The 21,583-nt window shown below is 40.3% G+C and overlaps 1 protein-coding gene across 3 annotated transcripts in view; it reads right to left on the bottom strand.

Annotated features, from left to right (window-relative positions):
• The window catches only part of C8H10orf67 (chromosome 8 C10orf67 homolog), a 169,198-nt gene that overhangs the window by 33,195 nt on the left and 114,420 nt on the right, over positions 1–21,583 (bottom strand). For all 3 annotated transcript variants that reach the window (XM_058681694.1, XM_058681693.1, XM_058681696.1), the window contains one exon: positions 10,736–10,823. In XM_058681694.1, coding sequence (XP_058537677.1) covers positions 10,736–10,823 — 88 coding nt within the window. The remainder of the gene's footprint in view (positions 1–10,735; positions 10,824–21,583) is intronic.

Below are 21,583 nucleotides of genomic sequence, written 5' to 3'. Positions count from 1 at the left end.
ATATGTATATATATATACATATATATAGCAGGTGGAATTATGTATCCAGGGAGAAGATGGGTTTTTTTAATAAATGGTGCTGGGTCAGTTGATTATCTGTATTAAAAGAAAATGAAATCAGACATCTGCCTCTCCACACATTATCAATTCCAGGTGTATTAAGCCTCTAAACATGGAAGGCAAAGAGGGAAAAATGTAACTATCATAAAGAATATATTTGTGACTAAAGGTTAGGTAAGGTCGTCTTAAAGCAGAAAAAATGTGAAGGCAAAAAGGAAAATATTACTAATTAAATTAACACCAAGATTAAGAACATTGATTTGTGAAAAGATACCAAAATACTATCCAAAACTGAAAGAAGACATTTGCAACACGAATACCTGACAAAGGATTCGTTTCCGAATTGTATAAAAAGGTCCTTAGGAAATTTTTTTATTCCTAATAAACTCTTTTTTAAAGTTCTTACTTTAAATTCTAGTTACTCCGGGGCGCCTGGGTGGCTCAGTCAGTTAAGCGTCCGACTTCGGCTCAGGTCATGATCTCGCGGTCCACGAGTTCGAGCCCCGCGTCGGGCTCTGTGCTGACAGCTCGGAGCCTGGAGCCTGTTTCAGATTCTGTATCTCCCACTCTCTGACCCTCCCCCATTCATGCTCTATCTCTCTCTGTCTCAAAAATAAATAAAGGTTAAAAAAAATTAAAAAAAAATTCTAGTTACTTGACACACAGTACAATATTTAGAACTTTTTTAATTGAGTTTTTTTCAACTTAAAAAAAACAAAAACCACTTCACTCATTTCTCCCACCCTCCACCCCTGCCTCTTGCAACCACTAGTCTGTTCTCTGTATCTATAAGCTTGGTTCTTGTTTGTTTGTTTAAATTCTACGTATTAGAGAGATCATGTGGTATTTGCCTTTCTCTGGCTGACTTATGTCACTTAGCATAATGCTCTCAAGGCCCATCCATGTTAATGCAAGTGACAAGATTCCATTCCCTTTTTTGGCCGAACAATATTCCTTTGTGTATATACACCAAAATTTCTCTAGCCATTCATCTGTTGATGGGAACTTAGGTTGTTTCCATATATAGACTATTATAAATAATGCTGCAATGAACAGGGAGGTGTACAAAGTTTTCAAATTACTGTTTTTGTTTTCTTCAGGCAAACACTGAGAGGTGCAATTGCTGGATCATATGGTGGTTCTATTTTTAATTGACTTCTAAGAAGTCTCCACACCCAGGGTGGAATCCATTGTGGGTCCTGAACCCACGCCCCTGAGATCAAGACCTGTGCTGAGTTCAAGAGTCGGATGCTTAACTGACTGAGCCACCCAGGGGCCTCATATTTTTAATTTCTTAACAAACCTCCGTATTGTTCTCCATCCTGGTTGCACCAATTTACATTCCCAGCAGCAGTGCACAAGGATTCCCTTTTCTCCACATCGTCACCAACATTTGTTGTCCCTTGTCTTTTTGGTAACAGTCATTATAACAGGTGTGAGTAGATATCTCATTGTGGTTTTGATGTGCATTCCCCTGATGATTAATGATGTTGAGCATTTTTAAGTGTATCTGTTCGCCATGTGAATAGCATCTTTGGAAAAACATCTATTTAGATCTTCTGCCATTTTTTAAAATTATATTGTTTAGGGGGCGCCTGGGTGGCTCAGTCAGTTAAGCATCCGACTCTTGATTTCGGCTCAGGTCAGGACCTCACGGTTCATGAGTTTGAGCCCTGTGTGGCCCCCTGTGCTGACAGCGCAGGGCCTGCTTGCCATACTCTCTCTTCTCTCTCCCCCTCTCTCTGCCCCTCCCCTGCACATTCACTCTCTCTCTCCCTCTCAAAACAAAACATAAACTTTAAAAAAAAGTTTTTAAAAAATTGTATTGTTTGTTGTTTGTTTTTTGCTATTGAGTTGGATGAGTTCTTTGTACATTTTGGCTATTAGCCCCTTATCAGATACATGATTTGCAATTACTTTCTCCCATTCAGTATGTTGCCTTTTCATTTTGTAGATGGCTTCCTTTGATGTGCAGAAGCTTTTTAGTTCGGGGTAGTCCCACTTACTTATTTTTGCTACTCTTGCTTTTGCTTTTGGTGTCAGATCCAAAAAATCATGGCCAAGAACTATGTCAAAGAGCTTACCACCAGTATTTTCTTCTAGGAGTTTTATGGTTTCCGGTCTTATTTTCAAGTCTTCAACGCATTTTAACTTAGTTTTTGTGTGTGGTGTAGGAGAGTGGTGTAGTTTTATTCTTTCGCATGTGGCCTTTCAGTTGGCCAGCCCCATTGATTGAAAATGACTGAAGAAACCTGTGTATCATCATGACTGGAGTACTGTTCCTCATGGGCCACTCCTCTGCCAGGAACGGCTCTTTGTGTCACTATGACGTGAAGGAAAAGTAATCTTTGATCTTATTTAAGCCAATATAGTTTTGTCATAGCAATCATACCAGCTCATCCATAGACTTGAACGCACCAATACGTTATGACCGACAATCCTATTATTACTACAAAACTTGGAAAAACTGCTACATGTGGGTATCAGGTGAAACGAAAAGAATGCTTTGGGCGACAATGCTCATAATAGCAAAAAAGTGAGGAAGAACTCCAATGTTGATCAATAGCAGAATGGATACATAAGTTGTGGTATATTCAAGCAACAGAATACTCTCAATGGGTGAACCACAACACCAAGCGTCAGCACGGGTGAGTCTGAAAAGCATAATGTTGAGAAAATGGAGCACATCACTGAAGAATACTCACATTTTTTCAACTATATTCTTTCATTTATAGGGGCACCTGGGTGGCTCAGTTGGTTAAGGGTCTGTCTTCGGCTCAGTTCAAGATCTCACTGTTCACTGTTGGTGAGTTCGAGCCCCACATTGGGCTCTGTGCTGACAGCTCGGAGCCTAGAGCCTGCTTCAGATTCTGTCTGTCTGTCTCTCTCTCTGTCCTTTCCCCACTCATACTGTCTCTCTCTGCCTCTCAAAAAATAAATAAATGCTAAAAAACAGCATTTTATATTCTTTCATTGATAGAAAGTTTAAAAACGGGCAAAAGTCAACAACAAGCTGCTTAGGGATACAGGCACGAGTGACAAAAACTGTCAAGAAGGACATCGGGACAACGGCTTCTGGGAGGGAATGGAGAGGAATGTGCTCAGTGGGCTTCTCCAGTTTTAGTCTACAGATACCTGGGTCCTAGGAACACAAGTATTCATGGGATCGTCATTCTTTAAATTGCACATATGTATTTTCACTCATCCTTTTTGTACACATGATTATTTCACGGTAAAAAAAATAAGATAGAAACAAGCAAAATTCCGAGTAGAAACAAAATGGGTTCTTTCCTACCGAGACTCAACACCAAAGTAAGAGCTGAGAGGTAAGGAAACTTACACAAACAGATGCGCATATGATATGCACAGATTGCTAACAACACAATAACAGAACTAAACTCAGTATTGGAGGTAGTAATGATTAGAATGAACATAGTACAAAATAGAATACTTATGTCGAGTAATGTTCCTAACCTTTAGCCTGTCACAGGACACATAAATATGGCATTACTTGTAGGGAGTACTGGGGTGGGGGGGAGTGGACAGGGTTACTCATGGCCTTAGACTGTGAGAGGAGAGGTTCAGGCTGCCCCAGTCATGCCCCCACCCTTGCCACCTGGAGGGCCAAGGACAATCACTATGTCTGCACTTTTAAAACAAGTTCAGGAAATTCTGATGAGTTTCAAACTGGAAAGGTTTCCTAAAAACGCCAAGGAAAAGAACAAAGAGAATAACATGACATTAAAGAGAACACGATGACTATGGAGGAGAGAAAATAGATTTTCAACCTATGATGGTGTTTCTGAAAAAGAAACAAAAACTGATCCTGTAGATGCAATCATTAGAACAATACATAAGAAATATGTCTGAGTTGGAAAAAAAAAAAAAGATTTAAATCTCTAGATGAGAGAGGCTCATTTCACTCAAGGGAAATGAATAAAATGTTGCTTCTTAACTCATATCCTGGTGACACCTTTAAATTTCAAGTTTAAAGAAAATAGCTTATAAATATTCACTGGGAGAAAATAAGCCAGGTTAATTAGCAACAAACAAATATTAAGCTGACTCCAGTCAGGGCAAGACATAGCAAAGTGAAGATAATGTTTCCAGAAAAGAAGAAAAAACTCAAAGACATGGTCTAGTTTGCAAGAAATAAATCAAGATTAAGAACTAAAGAAGGGCAGAAGTCACGATTTTAAAAAAGGTTGTAAGGTAGGGGCGCCTGGGTGGCTCAGTCAGTTGAGCTTCCGACTTCAGCTCAGGTCATGATCTTATGGCTCATGAGTTGGAGCCCTCTGTGCTGACGGCTCAGAGCCTGGAGCCTGCTTTGGATTCTGTGTCTCCTTCTCTCTCTGTCCCTTCCCCGTTCATGTTCTGTCTCTCTCTCTCTCTCTCAAATATAAAATAAAAGACACACAAAAACATTTAAAACAATAAAAATAAAAAGGTTGTGAGATTAAAGATAAACATGGCTAGGTAAGTACAAGTCATTGCTATTCAAGCGGTTACAAAATTAGAAGAAAAGCTAAGTGATCAAAAATACTTTTATGTGATAAAAAGAATCACATAATAATAATGTAGTTCTCTAAACAGAATAAAATTAACACAGACTGGAAGGAAAGGAGGGATACACTGATGAAATTAAGGCTGAAATGACACTTGGAGGGACAAAACCACATATAACCCCTTGTTTTACTCAGAGTGAGTTAAGACTTGAACTTGTTTGGTTCTTGTTATCGTAACTGCAGAAATGTCATTTGATTTTCCATTGAAGTTTACTATTACAATACAGATAATAAAAACCACAACTAAAATGTGGTTCATATTACATAAGCCAGGAGATAAAGAGAAGAACCAGCAGTCATAAAATAAGGTGACGAACCCCCCCAAAAATATCACCTATGCTGTTTCAGTTTGTGTATTATTTTTTTTCAGTTTGCATATTAAATGTAAATGAGCGACAGGTTAGATTTAAAAAACTAAAATCCAATCATGCTGTTACTTAACAGTTCACAACTGGGGTGCCTGGGTGGCTCAGTCGGTTCAGCGTCTTCAGCTCAGGTCATGATCTCACAGTTCATGGGTTCGAGCCCCGCATCGGGCTCTGTGCTGACAGCTCAGAGCCTGGAGCCTGCTTCGGATTCTGTGTCGCCCTCTCTCTCTCTCTCTCCCCCGCTCTCTATCTCTCAAAAATGAATAAACATTAAAAAATGTTTAATAAATATTAAAATTTTTTAATTAAAAAAAGTTCACAACTAAAAGAAAATGACACAGCAACACGAAGATTGAGCAAAGATAGTAAAATACAGACAAGAAGATAATACAGGTAACAAAATTAATAATAGACAAGTTAGACATCAAGGCTAGCATGAACCTCACTGGCCATGAATGAAAGGTATAATCCACAGCAAAGATAGGACAGTGAAGAGTCTCCCTGAGCTGTTTTATATCATAAAACATCATGATATATAATGTGAAGCAAAAGCTATCATCGTGGCATTTTCCTTGCTAACTATATCTACTAGCTTGCTGTAGGGCATAGCCTCAAAACTTAAAAAGAAATCTTTGTCATTTATATTTAGTTAGACTAGATATCTGGTAGCCACTTGGGTCTTTGCATTCTGAAATAAACCACCAGCTAAAGAGACTCAAAAAATATAATTTAACAAAATCCCAATCAAAATCCTAGTGGATATTTTTTTTAAAGACATTGACTTGCAGATTCTAAAACATATGGAAGTACTAAGGGTATAGAATTGTCAAGACAATCTTGGAGAAGAAGAATACAATGGAAGGACTTGCACTATCTGATTTCAAGACTTATTACAAAGCTATATTAATTAAGACGATATAGTATTGGCGAAAGGACAAATAGACCAATGGAACAAAACACATTTTAGAAACAGATTCATGAATACATTGTCAACTGAATTAGAACAAAGGAACCAGTGAAACTCAGTGGGAAAGGAAGATCAAAATCCCATCATAAGTATATGCGGAATGTGGGATACAGCCAAGGCCACCGAAAACACAATCTGCCGCACAGAGGAAAAGCTAAGTTGATCTTCATTAAGATTAAGAATTTCTTACAAAAATTAAAAATTTCTGACCTTCAAAAGATGCTGTTCTGAACACAGAAGGAGGAACTGCAGATGGGAATAAATATTTGCAATGCATATATGACAAAAGACACATCTAGAATATATAACAAAAGGCTATAACTCAATAATAATTAAAAACAGACAAAATGGGAGGAAGGGGGAATGGGGAATTATTATTTAAAGAATACAAAGTTTTGGGGCGCCTGGGTGGCTCGGTCGGTTAAGCGTCCGACTTCAGCTCAGGTCATGATCTCAAGGTCCGTGGGTTCGAGCCCCGCGTCGGGCTCTGAGCTGACAGCTCGGAGCCTGGAGTCTGTTTCAGATTCTGTGTCTCCCTCTCTCTGTGACCCTCCCCCGTTCATGCTCTGTCTCTCTCTGTCTCAAAAATAAATAAACGTTAAAAAAAAAAAAAAAGAATACAAAGTTTCATTTTTGCAAGATGAATGGGTTCTGGAGGTTGGTTTCACAACAATGTGAATATACTTTATTAAACTCCACACTTAGAAATGGTTAAGACGGTAAACTTATGAGTATTGTGCCACAATATTTTTAAAAAGTCTTGAACGGTCCCTTTATGAAAGTAGATCTAAAACTAACCAATAAGCACAGCAAAATACATTAACATCGTTTTTTTAACTGTTTATTTACTTCTGAGAGAGAGACAGGGTGCAAGCGGGGGAGGAACAGAGAGGGAGACAGAATCGGAAGCAGGCTCCAGGCTCCGAGCTGTCAGCACAGAACCTGACGCGGGGCTCGAACCCGTGAACCGTGAAATCATGACCTGAACCGAAGTTGGACGCTTAACCGACTGAGCCACCTGGACATCCCTTAACATCATTAATTATCATGGAATGCAAGTTAAAACTTCACTGAGACATTATTTTAGGATGGCTGAGCTTTACAAACTGACAAGATCGTGTTGGTGAAGATGTGGGCCACAGGAACTCTCAAACGTTCAGAATATAAATATAACTCTCAAAAATATAAATACAAATATTTAAAAAAAGTTTTTTTTTAACGTTTATTTATTTTTGAGACAGAGAGAGACAGAGCATGAACAGGGGAGGGGCAGAGAGAGAGGGAGACACAGAATCTGAAACAGGCTCCAGGCTCCGAGCTGTCAGCACAGAGCCCGACGCGGGGCTCGAACTCACGGACCGCGAGATCATGACCTGAGCCGAAGTCGGACGCTTAACCGACTGAGCCACCCAGGCGCCCCTAAATACAAATATTAAAAAATATATAAAAATATATGCCCATGCCCCAGCTATTCCAGTCCTACCTGAGGGTTACAAAAACATATTCCCAGAAATAACTAGTACAAGAATGGTTGTAGCACCTTCCCCCCCCGCCCAAACAGCCCCTACCTGGAAACAGCACAGGTGTCCATCAGAGGAGAACGGATCAACAAATTAGTTTTTATTCATACCATAGGATGCTATTCAGCAATCCAAAGAAATTGCTGTAGATGCACACAGTAACATGGATGAATCACGAGAGCACCATGCTGAGTAAAATAAGCCAGACAGAAAAGAACACACACTGCATGATTCCACCTGCATAAATCTTAAGAGCGAGCAAAACCAACCTGCGGTGATAGAAATCACAGCAATATTTATCCGGCGTGGGGGATGTGACTGAGGTATTGTCTGGAAAGGGACACAGAAAACTTCCAGGGAAGATGGGAATGTTCTATCCTTTCTCTCACTTAGGTGATGGCTACGCAGATCAAAGCACTTCGAATGTTACACTTGGTATTTGTGCCCTTTCCCAGATGTATACCTCCGTAGCAAGAAAATATTAAACCTTTTTTATAGCATTGATTCAGACCTGCAACTTAAAGTGCGATATTTCCTTATTCATGCCTCTCTTCTCTGCTCTGTAAGTCAGGCACTACTCTAATCTCTGTGAGCCGAACAGTTTACAGGACAGATCAGTCTGTGATCTCATGAAAGGTACAGTCTATAAAGAAAAGCGCCCTATCTGTCATGTGCACTATCTCATTCCCAGCACGGAGCTTGGTGCTTGGTACATGTTTACACTCAATAAATATTTGTGGAGCGGATGGGCAGCTACTGTGTAGGGAACCGAGGAAAAATGTTAGTTACCCAATACTCACTCACTCGTCACTCCCTCTCTTCCTCTCCACCCCCCTCTGTTTTACTTCAATATTTGCTCTCCACTCTGACGAGTGTCTCGAGGGCCCGTATACTGTGTGGATGTATGGACAAGAATCAGGAGGCTGGAATCCCAGAGAGGTAATGGCATATGGATGGATTCTAGACCCGACGGGGCACCAGCCCTCCTCCACAGGAAGATAGACCCGATCGCTTGGGGGCAGGGAAGACATTCTTCTCAAAAAAAAAAAAAAAAAAAAAAAAAAAAAAAAAAAAAAAAAAAAAGACTGGATCTATTAATCTGCTTAGATCAGTGTAACTTTGAGATTTTAGAATTCTGTTTCATAAAAGCTGGCCAATTCACATTTGGAGCAGACAGTTTTACCAGGGAAATCCTAAAAAAAGCCTGATGTTTGAGTAGCACGACAATCTCACAGGTCCTCTAGTATTTTATTTGTCTAGGTGATTCAATATCTGAAATGAGGATTCTTCCAATTGAACCTGTAACCTTCAGGGGCGCTTGGGTGGCTCAGATGGTGAAGCGACCGACTTCGATTCAGGTCATGATCTTGTGGTTTGTGAGTTCCAGCTGGGAGCCCCGCACCGGGGTCTGTGCTGATAGCTCAGAGCCTGGAGCCTGCTTTGGATTCTGTGTCTCCCTCTGTCTCTGCCCCTACCCTGCTCACACTCTGTCTCTCTCTCAAAACTAAATTAACATTTAAAAAAGTTAAAAAAAAAAAAAAAGAAAGAAACTGTAACCTTCAGTTGAGAAGAGGAAAAAACAAAAGGGGAAAATAGAGATTATGTATTTAAAAAAAATTTTGTAATGTTTTATTTATTTTTGAGAGAGAGAGAGAGAGAGAGAGAGAGAATGAGCAAGGGAGGGGCAGAGAGAGAGTGGGACACAGAATCCAATGCAGGCTCCAGGCTCTGAGCTGTCAGCACAGAGCCCGACACAGGGCTTGAACTCACAAACAGTGAGATCATGACTTGAGCCGAAGTCAACGCTTAACCGACTGAGCCCCCCAGGCACCCCAAGACTATGTATTTTTATCTATGTACACCAGTCTAGGGACATTTCAGGGGAGTCAATTATTAAAACCTCAGCAAGCCTCAGATTACTAGCTATATTTAAATAAAATCGGACATAATTTTTTTTTTTTTAATTTTTTTTTTCAACGTTTTTTATTTTTATTTTTGGGACAGAGAGAGACAGAGCTGAACGGGGGAGGGGCAGAGAGAGAGGGAGACACAGAATCGGAAACAGGCTCCAGGCTCCGAGCCATCAGCCCAGAGCCTGACGCGGGGCTCGAACTCACGGACCGCGAGATCGTGACCTGGCTGAAGTCGGACGCTTAACCGACTGCGCCACCCAGGCGCCCCAAATCGGACATAATTTAATGTTACCTTGTCAACATTCTTAAGTTCTTTCATCTCCTGCAACAACTTAAATTTAGAAGACAGTTTTAGAGTAAAAAATGTTGAAAAACATTTTAAAAGAGTAATTTTAAATTGGAAGCCTCCTAAAGCAAGAGACTGTATTTTGTATTTCTTGTGCTCTTTCCCACAAACCTGACTTGTCCCAGGACACTTAGCATCCTGATGGGTATACAATAGCACTCACAGCATGCTAATTTTCTCATTATTTGAAATTTACTGGATATATTTATTTCTTTTGTAAAAAGTTTTTAATGTGTGTTTATTTTTGAGGCAGAGCGAAACAGAGCATGAGTGGGGGAGGGGCAGAGGGAGAGGGAGACACAGAATCCGAAGCAGGTTCCAGGCTCTGAGCCGTCAGCACAGAGCCCGACGCGGGGCTCGAACCCACGAACCCTGAGATCATGACCTGAGCCAAAGTCAGATGCTTAACCGACTGGGCCACCCAGGCGCCCCAGAAATGTACTGGATATATTTCTATACTGGACTTCATTTACCTTTATAAATGAAGCTCCCAAATAAACCGTTAAGCAAACAGGTTAAAAAAATAGTCTCTTTTAAAATTGGGCTTTATCTCCAGGTGACTTCTAGCATGAAGATGAATGGCTTGAAACTAGAGAGAGATTCTTTTACCTCCCTTTGCCCTTTGCAAGTCACTGGATACTTGGATCTTGAGCTCTGATATTTCCTTCGATTCCATTCATGCCCACACATGGTCAGACTGCCAGACACCGCCCAGGGAGTGTCACCCCTCCGCGGAAATCTTCGTTGCCTCTGTTACAACGCAACTATGTTGCGTTGAAACAATTTGTTCTCACGTCTGTACCTCACATCAGATTGAGCTCTTGGGGGTCAGGCCCTCTGTCCTATGTCCTTAGTGTCTAGCAGAGTGACCGTCATGTGCTATCTCCAGAGTCTATAAGCACAGGGGTTCAATAAATGGTAAATAAGAACAGAGAGACACGTACATGCAAATATCACCAAAGAGACCAACAGGATCTAAGCATCACATGGACTCACGATATAATTGAAGGATGAATCAGCAAGTACTGCAAACTGGCGAAACAACGTGTGCCTAGTAAACATCTCATGTTTAAGGACATGAAAGCTGAAATAAAAGAAACAGTGAGATTGAAACGCATAGAAATCATAGGACAACGCAAATTAACATTCTGTTCATGTCTGTGGTTAGGCACGACAATTTCCACTGCGAAAGAGACACAAGGAAAGCATTTAAAATAGCAGTAGTTCATCTTCGTCTTTACTTGTTTTTATGTTATTTTTTATTTTTTTTATTATTATTTTTTAATGTCTTATTTATTTTTGAGACAGGGAGAGACCGAGCATGAACGGGGGAGGGGCAGAGAGAGAGGGAGACACAGAATCGGAAACGGGCTCCAGGCTCCGAGCCGTCGGCCCAGAGCCGGACGCGGGCTCGAACTCACCGACCGCGAGATCGTGACCTGAGCCGAAGTCGGACGCTTAACCGACTGAGCCACCCAGGCGCCCCTATTTTTATTTTATTTTTTAAAAGATTTTATTTTTAAGTTATCTCCACACCCAACATGGGGCTTGAACTCACAACCTTCAGATCAAGGGTTGCATGCTCTACTGACTGAGCCAGCCAGGCACCCCTACTTTTTTTTTTTTTTTTTTTAATTTTTTTTTCAACGTTTTTTATTTATTTTTGGGACAGAGAGAGACAGAGCATGAACGGGGAAGGGGCAGAGAGAGAGGGAGACACACAGAATTGAAAACAGGCTCCAGGCTCCGAGCCATCAGCCCAGAGCCTGACGCGGGACTCGAACTCACGGACTGCGAGATCGTGACCTGGCTGAAGTCGGAAGCTTAACCGACTGCGCCACCCAGGCGCCCGCCCCTACTTTTTTCAAGAATTTTTTCTTATGTTTTATATTTGAGAGAGAGACAGAGAGTGAGTAGGGGAGGGGCAGAGAGACAGAGACAGAATCTGAAGCAGGCTCCAGGCTCCGAGTAAGAGCTCAATAGATGGGTTGAATAGTAGAATGGATACAGCAGAACACACGATTCTTAAACTGAAAGGAAGATCTATCTATCTATCTATCTATCCACACACACATATATATATGTGTGTGTGGATAGATATGTATATATACACATATATACATATGTGTATACACATATATACACACATACATATATACACATATACACTTTGAATATATATATATATACACACATATATACACATATATATGTGTGTATATATATACATATATATGTATATGTATGTGTATGTATACATATGTATATGTATGTGTATGTGTATGTGTATGTATATGTGTGTATATATATATGTATATATATACATATATATATATATATATATATATACATATATATATATATTCAAAGTGAAGCCCAGAGGGAAAGAAAAATAGGAAACACCAGACAAGAGTATAAGAAAGATGTAGGTCATAGCTAAAAAGAACCACTTACATATAATTAGAATCCTAGAAAAGGAGAGGCTGATAGTTGATAGGTCTCAATATCTATAATGGAGGTCAGTACTCAATGCACTGGCATCATTAACACTGAGGAAACACATCCTCACACTGAAGAAAATAACTCCCAGCACAGATTTCTATACTCAGAGAAAATATTCCTCAATAATGAAGGTAAAATAAAGACATCTCCCTATAAAGAAAGCTGACAGAATTATTTGCCAGCAAACTGTATTAAGAGAGAAACTAAAGAGTGCTGATCCAGCAGCAGGAAAACGACCCCAGGTGGAAACACACTGCACACAGGAATAAACGAAGAGCTCACAGAGTAAAAATGTGGGTTAATGTAAGTGAATGCTGACTGCACCAAACAATAATTGTAATGTCTGATGGGGTCGAACATTCATATGGAATCAAAATGAAAACGTAGAAGGGGTTAAATGGAGGTAAAATGTTCTAAGTTTCTAGAATTCTTCCCTTTTTTTTCTTGAAGTTTAATTGACATACATAGTCCTATTAATTTCAGATGTACATTACAGTGATTTTAAGGTTCTAGAATTCTTGTGGAAGTATAAGATAGAAATTTGTAGAAGACTGACAAACAAAGGGTGTGGGTTAAAATTTCAGAAAGAGTAAAGAAAGAATAACTAACAAGTCAATAAAAGAAAATATGGAATAAAAGTAAGTTGATTAATCCAAAAGAAGGTGAAAATGAGAGAAAAAGAAACGGGCTGGCTAAACAGAAAAAAAATGTGTTAAGTGATAGATACAAACTCAACGATACCAGTAATCTCACTAAAAGTAAATGAAGTAGGCCAATTAAATAAATAAGATTGGCAAAACAGATTAAACCTCCAGCTCCACACTGCTTAGAAGAGACACATTCAATATAAAAATGAGATAGGCCAAAAGAAAAAAGCTGAAGAAAATGCACCATTCAATCTTAATCATAAAAGAGTGATATAATTTTATTACTATTAGATGAAGTAGACATTAAACCAGGAACATTTTTACCAATAAAGAGGAATGGCTCATAACGACACATACAAATGATAGCTTCAGAAGAAGATATCATGATTCTAAATTTGTAAGTATTCAGCAACATAGTCATGAGATATTTAAAGCAAAAATTGAAGGAACTAAAAGAGAAATAAATCTATAAGCATAGTGGAAAATTTAATACTTCGGTTTCAATAGTTGGAACTGTGACAAAAATATAAGTATATAAAAGACACAATGAATCAACTTGACCTAACTGAAGTATATAAAACACTGCACCCAATGATAGAATTCCTATTCTTTATAAGTGCCCATGGATCTTTTTTCAAAATCAACCATACACTGAGCATAAAACAAACATCAAAAATATTAACAGACTGAAATAATTCAGAGTAGGTTCTCTGAGCACAGTAGAATTAATCTAGAAACACAACTAGCAAATCTTCAACTATCTGGAAATAAAATTTATCACTTCTAAATAACTTATGCATCAAAGATGAAATAAAATAGAATTTAGAAAATGTTTTATACTGAACAATAGTATATAACATGTCACAATTTGTGGGATGCAGCTCAAGCAGTGCTTAGAGGACAATATATAGCCTGACATGTACATGGTAGAAGAAAAAAATCATATCAGCTTTCTTCTTAGGAAGGACAGCAAGTCATACCCAAAGAAAGTAGAAGGAACAAAATAATAAAGTTAAGAACAGAAACTAATGAAAAGAAACCAAATATATGTGAGAAATTTAACAAAGGAAAAACGATTTCTTTGAAATAAATAATAAAGCTGACTCTTAACAAGATTGATCAAGAAAAAAGAAGAAAACACAAATTATCATTATCAGAAATGAAAAGGGGACATCATTAGATCTTACAGATAATTTAAGTGTATATATAATATGAGGATATTATGAACAACTTTAAGTCAATCTGACACTTTAGTGAAAAGGTGAAATTCTTCTAAAAAGACAACATAAATTATGAAATCTACTAAAAGTAGAAAATCAAAATAACTCAGTATCTATTTAATGAACTGGATAATATTTAAAACCTTCCTTCAGGGATCATCAACAAACTCATAAAAATGTGTTCAATCACCATTCATCATCAGGGAAATGCAAATCAAAACCACAATGAGAGGGGCACCTGGGTGGCTCAGTCGATTTCGGCTCAGGTCATGATCTCGCTGTTCGTGAGTTGAAGTCCTGCATCAGACTCCACACTGCCACTGGTGTGGAGCCTGCTTCAGATTCTCTCTCTCTGACTCACCCCACCTCCCACACACTCTCTCTTTCTCAAAATAAATAAATAAACTTAAAAAACACACCATGAGACATCACCTCATGCCTGTCAAATGGTTAACATCAACAACACAGGAAACAACAGGAGTTGGCAAGGAAGCGGAGAAAAAGGAAAGCTCATGCACTGTTGGTAAGAATGCAAACTGGTACAGCCACTGTGGAAAACAGTGTGGAGATTCCTCAAAAAGTTAGAAATAGAACTACTCTATGATCCAGTAATCGCACTACTGGGTATTTACCCAAAGAATACAAGAACACTAATGCAAAGGGATACATGCACCCCTATCCTTGTAGAAGTATTATTTACAATAGCCAAGATATGGAAGCAGCCCAAGCATCCATCAATTGATGAATGGATAAAGAACATACACCACGGAATATTATTTGGCCAAAAAAATTAAATCTTGCCATTTGCAACAACACAAATGGAGCTGGAGAGTATTCTGCTAAGGAAGTAAGTCAGAGATAGCCAAATACCATACGATTTCACTCATATGTGGAATTTAAGAAACAAAACAAATGAGCAAAGGGAATAAAGAAAGAGAAACAAACCAAGAAACAGACTCCTCACTATAGAGAACACACAGACGGCTCCCAGCGGGGACGGGGGGGAAATAGGTGATGGGGATTAAGGAGTGCACTTGTAATCAGCACTGGGTGTTGTATGGAACCGATAAATCATTACATTGTACAACTGAAACTAATATAGCACTGTATGTCAACTAATTGCAATTAAAATAAGAACTCAAAAAAAAAAAAAACAAACCACCAAAAAACCTTCCCCCAGAGAATGATAAACATTAACTTCAGGATAGACGTTATATTGGAGGAAGAAAAGGCACTAGGCACCGGGTGGGCACACGGCGGCTACGAAGCTACTACTAATACTCTATCTTGTAGCGAGAATACACGTGTTCGCTATCTTGTTATCTTTATACTATACTAGTATATCTTGAGTATTCTTCTGTACGTATTCAATGATGAACAAAAAAAATGTTTTTAAACAAATAAAATAAGAGTAACATGTTTTTAGGGTCAGAAAGAGCTGTGTCCGTGCCTGAGACCTGCCACTCTTCAGCTACGTGAATTCTGCCAAATTCCTTCAACTTCTTTCAACTTCAGTTTCCTCCCAAGAAAAGTGGAGTTAGCATTTTTTTAAACTACCTCCTACAGTTTCAAGGAGGATCTGATGCACGTAAAATGATTAGCATTGTCTCTGGCACATCTAGCAAACTAAAACATTCATCGAATACGTTCACCACACTCATAACACGCTAACACACAACTAGCAGCGGCCATTTTGAATGCGGTGAATGGCAGGCCCACTGTGACTCCCCCTCCCCCCGCGAGTAGATTGCTATGAGAGGGGATATGAATCTGTCTTGAAGAGAAATCGGTGACCTTTTTAGCCGAGGAGACGAATTGCCCAGCTTACTCCTTGTTCCTTTAGATGCTGCACAGTCGCTCCCTTGTCAGCTTGAAGTGTCGATCAGAGTAACAGCAAGTGGCAGCCAATTCCTACTTTTCCTCCTGCCAGAAATTCAACTAGTACACGCTCAATACATATTTGTTAAGTGAATGAATAAACAAAAGGACACATTAATTGTACTGTATGCTGAAAATGAGATAGAAGGCTGGCCTGGATTCTTACATGCTTGTCTTGAACGTGTTGTCATGAAGTTCCTGTCTTCCCTACAGTCCCTGCAGCCGCGGATACCACATGGTCGCCCCGCCAACAAAAGGATTCCACTTTGACCCACCTGGGTTGCTGGAAATGGGCCCCGATGAGCCAAGAAGTGGAAAATACAGAGGAGTCTTTCACGCTGACCATGTTCCTGCTGTACTCTGGTTGCTAGGTGCGCATAAGAGGAAGGGGCTGCACTTCCTGGTTTTGATGGGCTCTTTCCTTCCTCTTCCTCTTCCCCTTCCCCTCCTCGTCCTCCTCCTCCCTTTAGTTTCAACTGTCACTGTATTGCAAGGTGGTAGAATCAATTACAAATTTAAACTACATCTTGGTAATCTTTATTCGGGCAACAAGTTTTATGAAAAGCAAACTGCTCATTCAAAAGTGATCACGGAACAACTCAAAATACAGCACAAGGAGGATGAAAAACATGTCCCTGGCCCGTAGATTGTTTTCACTTTCTCACTACGTAAAATTCAAACTTTTCATTTTTAGGAGAGGTTAAGCGTAACTTTAGTAGACAGCAACACAGAAAGATTTTGCCACATTGACTAGTCTCCTTGATCAATTGCTTCTAGCTGTCTCCACTGAGATAGACGCATTTATAGAACTGGCCGTACTTGAGCCGAGCAGCTTTAGATCTGCAATGCACTTGGCCATTGCCTCCTTTTCCTGCTGTGTAGAGACCGCATGCCTCTCCACCCAGTTTATCATGTGTTCTTGTTCCTTTTGACCCATCACGTTCTGCACGGAGATGTGATAGTCCAGACGATTCTTTACCTCCTTGTATACTCTATGCAGCCGTTCCTGGTAAGTAGGCTCCAATGTTATTCCTCTGGACGTCAAAAAGACAATGGTGCTTTTGAACCAAGGCCTGCTGTGACTTCTGCATTTCATTTGTGTTCTGGATCTGTTTGTTGGAAGTCTGTTTCACCTCTTCTAGTTGGGCAATTTTTTTGCTCATTGTGTTTGTCAGCAAATTCTCCAGTAGAGGCACCACATTCGTTAACCGCATAGATAAGCAACCTTATTGTTGACACGGCAGAGAAGATCTCTGCAGTAATCACATATATTTCTTTGGGCAGAAAATATAAGATAAGCTCAGTTCCAAGCACATAGGGTCCTGTTATGCCAGTCCTGGGATACAGGAACTGGAGGAATTCCTCGGGGACCAGGTGCCCAGAACTTTTCCTCCATTTTCAGGAAAAGGTGGTACAGGGGCGGGATTTGGCTGCCCTGTGTGAAGGGCCTGTTGCCTTCCTATACCCCTGGAGCGAGGAGGGCTGCATTCTTCAGACAGGGGGCACTACCCAGGACGGGCATAGTCAGTGAGGGTTCACGAAGCGGTCTCCGTGTCCTAGGTGGGTTTTTTTCCCTTCTTACCTTAGGAAGTGTGCAACTGTCAGTGATGTTCGTGGAGCTCACTCTCCAGCAAGCTTTGCTGGTACCTCGGCCGATGATTTCCTGCTCATCAGGCCAGTCTGCGGTGCCTTCAGGGAACTTTTCCACCATCCGCTGGGCCGGACTTACACATTCTGCCATGGTGTCTGAATCTCAGCCTTGAGGGGAGAACTCTTCCACATTTGTTCCTTCCATAAATACTTTTCCTCGGCCCTCAAGGCAGAAGCTGCTTCCTACATTGTGTGACTCCCCCTATTCTCTAGAGTTTCTTCTACCTCCTTTAACAATTAACCACCTTCTATTAGTTAATACTTCTTGATATTAAAAATTTCCCTGTTCAGGTATGTCCTGATGAAACACCCTGATTCACCCAGCATGCTCTTTTTCTCTACCCACACTCACTCTTAGCTTTACTTATTTTTTTTTTAATGTTTATTTATTTTTGAGAGAAAGAGAGAGTGACAGAGAGAGAGAGAGAGAACATGAGTGGGGGAGGTATACAGAGAGAGGGTGACATAGAACCTGAAGCAGGCTCCATGCTCCAAGCTGTCAGCACAGAGCCTGATACGGGGCACAAACCCACAAACCAGGAGATCATGACCTGAGCTGAAGTCGGGTGCTTCATCTACTGAGCCACCCAGGCGCCCCTAGTCTCATGGCTTTAAATAACACCTACACTGGGTGCTTGGCTGGCTCAGTTGGTAGAGTCTGTGACTCTTGATCTCAGGGTCATGAGTTCAAGCCCCATGTTGGGCATGCAGCCTACTTAAAATACATACTTAAAACACACACAGGGGCATCTGGGTGGCTCAGTCAGTTAAGTGTCAAATTCTTGATTTCAGCTCAGGTCATGGTCTCACAGTTTGTGGGTTCAAGCCCTGGGTTAGGTTCTGCACTGAGAGTAGGAAGCTGGCTTGGGATTCTCTCTGCCCCTCCCCCCTCCCTCTCTCTCAAAATAAATAAATAAACTTTAATAAAAAAACTACATACATACATAACACCTATACTAATATATCTCAATCTATGTATGCAGCCTAAACTTTCTTCTGAATTTCAGACTCATATGGTCATGATTGCCTATCTGACGTCTACTCTTAGGTAATAATAGGCATCTTAAGCTGATATCAGAAACTGAAGTGATTTCCCACTGACCACATGCCCCTGCAGGACAGGGCAGGGGGTGCGAGTTTAGAAGGGGTGCGCAGGGAAGATGTTTCTAGTAAGATGATCTTTGAGTGAAGACCTGAAATGAATGAGGGAGCAAGCCATGAGGTTGACTGGAAGAACATTCCAGGCAGATGGAACGGCACGTGCAAAGGCCCTGGGTTGGGAGCTTTCCTGTGTGAAACATGCTTGCTTGTCTCCGTGGCAGGCAACCCCATCTTTCCTGTTGGTTAGCTAAGACCCTGACATCCATCCTCAATGTCTTTCTCCTTCACCTTCTATGCAATCTTTCAACAATCCTATTGAGCCTACTTTCAAAATATATCCAAAATGCAATCATTTCTCTGCTTCCATCCGAGCCAAATCACCACCGTGTTTTGCCTAAGAATGGGTTATTATTTCCAGAACTCCTAACTTTACCTTGGGCCTCCCTATAATCAACACAGAGGTCAGAGTAATGTTTTTAAGATATAAAATCAGATTGGGTTTCCTCTTCATTGGCAAAGACTCTCCGATGAAGTGTTAGGGCACGAACTCAATATTCTGAATATTAACAAGTAAAGGGAGTCAAGCATTTATCTTGCCTTCTTTGTATAAACTATAGTTTAGGGTAACCAAATAGTTGAGGGAAAACTTTGTAAATAGAATTTTAGCTAATAAATGGAGACGGAAAGATAGAATTAGGCGATCACTAATTTATAACCCCTAATAAAATAGTGGATCATAGTTCACAGTCATTGATGGATGCTCAAATTATTTGGAGAAAGGTCAATAGTGAACCTTAAAATGTATGGATTCAGTAAAATAATGCAGCCACATTCACATCAAGTGTCTGATGATGTGATGCAGCAGGATAAATAATACTTCCAATGAAGTAGTCTTCCCTGAAATATTGAATGTAAATCTGATCAAGCCTCCAGATTTAAAAATAAGTCTGTAGAACATATAGGGATAGGAGAATCGTTAAATGACCACACACACACACACAGAGTTAGCCAAATCCAGAACGTGGGACATTCTAGACAACAAACGGGCATATTTTTTTAGCAAATCAATGGACAGGAATGTGGAACTGTTATGGGAGGGGGAGATTTAAGGGACATAACACTCAAATGTAGTGGTTCATCTTATCTGGATCTCACTTTAAATAAACAACTTTAAAAGATACTCTTGAGATAATCAAGAAACTTTGGATATGGTGAAATAATAGCGAAGAATTTATATTCCTAACTTTATTAGGTGTGATAATGGCACAGCAGACACGTGAAAGAGAACATTTTTTTTTTAATTTTTTTAATGTTTATTTATTTTTGAGACAGAGAGAGATAGAGCATGAACGGGGGAGGGTCAGAGAGAGGGAGACACAGAATCTGAAACAGGCTGCAGGCTCTGAGCTGTCAGCACAGAGCCCGACGCGGGGCTCGAACTCACCGACCGCGAGATCACGACCTGAGCTGAAGTCGGCCGCTTAACCGACTGAGCCACCCAGGCGCCCCGAACATTTTTTTTATTTAAAAAAATGTTAGCTATTCCCATGCAGAGCGAAATTCTGAATCTTCTACCTCATCGACTTGTCCCTCTTCATTCCACTCCAGCCACCTGGCCTCCTAACATCCTTTGAACACACAGGAAAGCTCCCAACCCAGGGCCTTTGCACGTGCCGTTCCATCTGCCTGGAATGTTCTTCCAGTCAACCTCATGGCTTGCTCCCTCATTTCAGTTCAGGTCTTCACTCAAAGATCACCTTACTAGAAACATCTTCCCTGCCCACCCCTTCTAAACTCGCAACCCCTGCCCTGTCCTGCAGGGGAACGATGTGTTGTATAAAATGTCATAACCGGACATTTTATATATTTACTTGTCTATTGCGTTTCCTCCCAATAGAAGGTAAGTTCTGTGAGGGCAGAGACTTGGTTATTTTGTTTACTGCGCTATCTCCAGAATCTACAAAAGTGAAACTAACTTTAATGGGCCTGCTGTTGGGAATGTAAACTGTTATAGCCTTCCTGGAGAAGAACAGGAGCCTTTTTAACCGGACTAGGGTGACCATGTGATTTATCAACCAATTCAGGACACATCTGAGAATGAAAGGAAATGCTATTGATCATTATACCAGGCAACCAGCTTAAACCAGAATCAGCCCAGGCAAATCAAGAAGCGTGGTCATCGTAACAGAACTCAACCACCTTACTCCATATGTACCAAAGGAAATCCTGGCAAGCCTTAAGAGGAGCTGGCGAAAACCTGACTGACCACCAAAAATGGAGATTAGTAACACTAGGTAAAGGCATTCTATGGGAGCGTCTGGGCGGCTGTCGGTGAAGCACCCAACTCTTGATTTTGGCTCAGGTCATGGTGTGTCAGGGTCATGGGATACAGCCCCGCATCAGTCTCTGCACTGGGCATGGAGCCTGCTTAAGACTCTCTCTCTCTCCCTCTCTCTCTCTTACCCCCTTCTCCCTTTACCCCCTCCCCTGCTTGCATTCTTTCTGTCTTAAAAAAAAATTAAAATTAAATATTAAAAAAAGACATATAATGGAATATTATGCAGTGGTCAGAAAAAAATTTAAAAAATTAAATTTTCAAAAAGACACACTATGGAATATTATGCAGTGGTCAGAAAAAATGGGCTAACTGATATATACAGGGCACTATGGATGGAATTCTAAAAGAATAGTGTATCTTCAATTTTATAAAACCATAGGAATGACTTCACTGCTTTAGATACAAAAACGGAAGATAGGCAGGTGACTCTATCAGCTTGAGATTTCATTCAGTTTAACAATTTCATGGCAGGCGTCTTTGAGATTAATCATTTTGCTGCACCTACATT

This window comes from Neofelis nebulosa, chromosome 8, assembly GCF_028018385.1.
Source record: "Neofelis nebulosa isolate mNeoNeb1 chromosome 8, mNeoNeb1.pri, whole genome shotgun sequence".
NCBI classification, from domain to species: domain Eukaryota; kingdom Metazoa; phylum Chordata; class Mammalia; order Carnivora; family Felidae; genus Neofelis; species Neofelis nebulosa.
The sequence above is the reverse complement of the archived record's forward strand: the minus strand, read 5'-3'. Positions and strand labels throughout refer to the sequence as shown.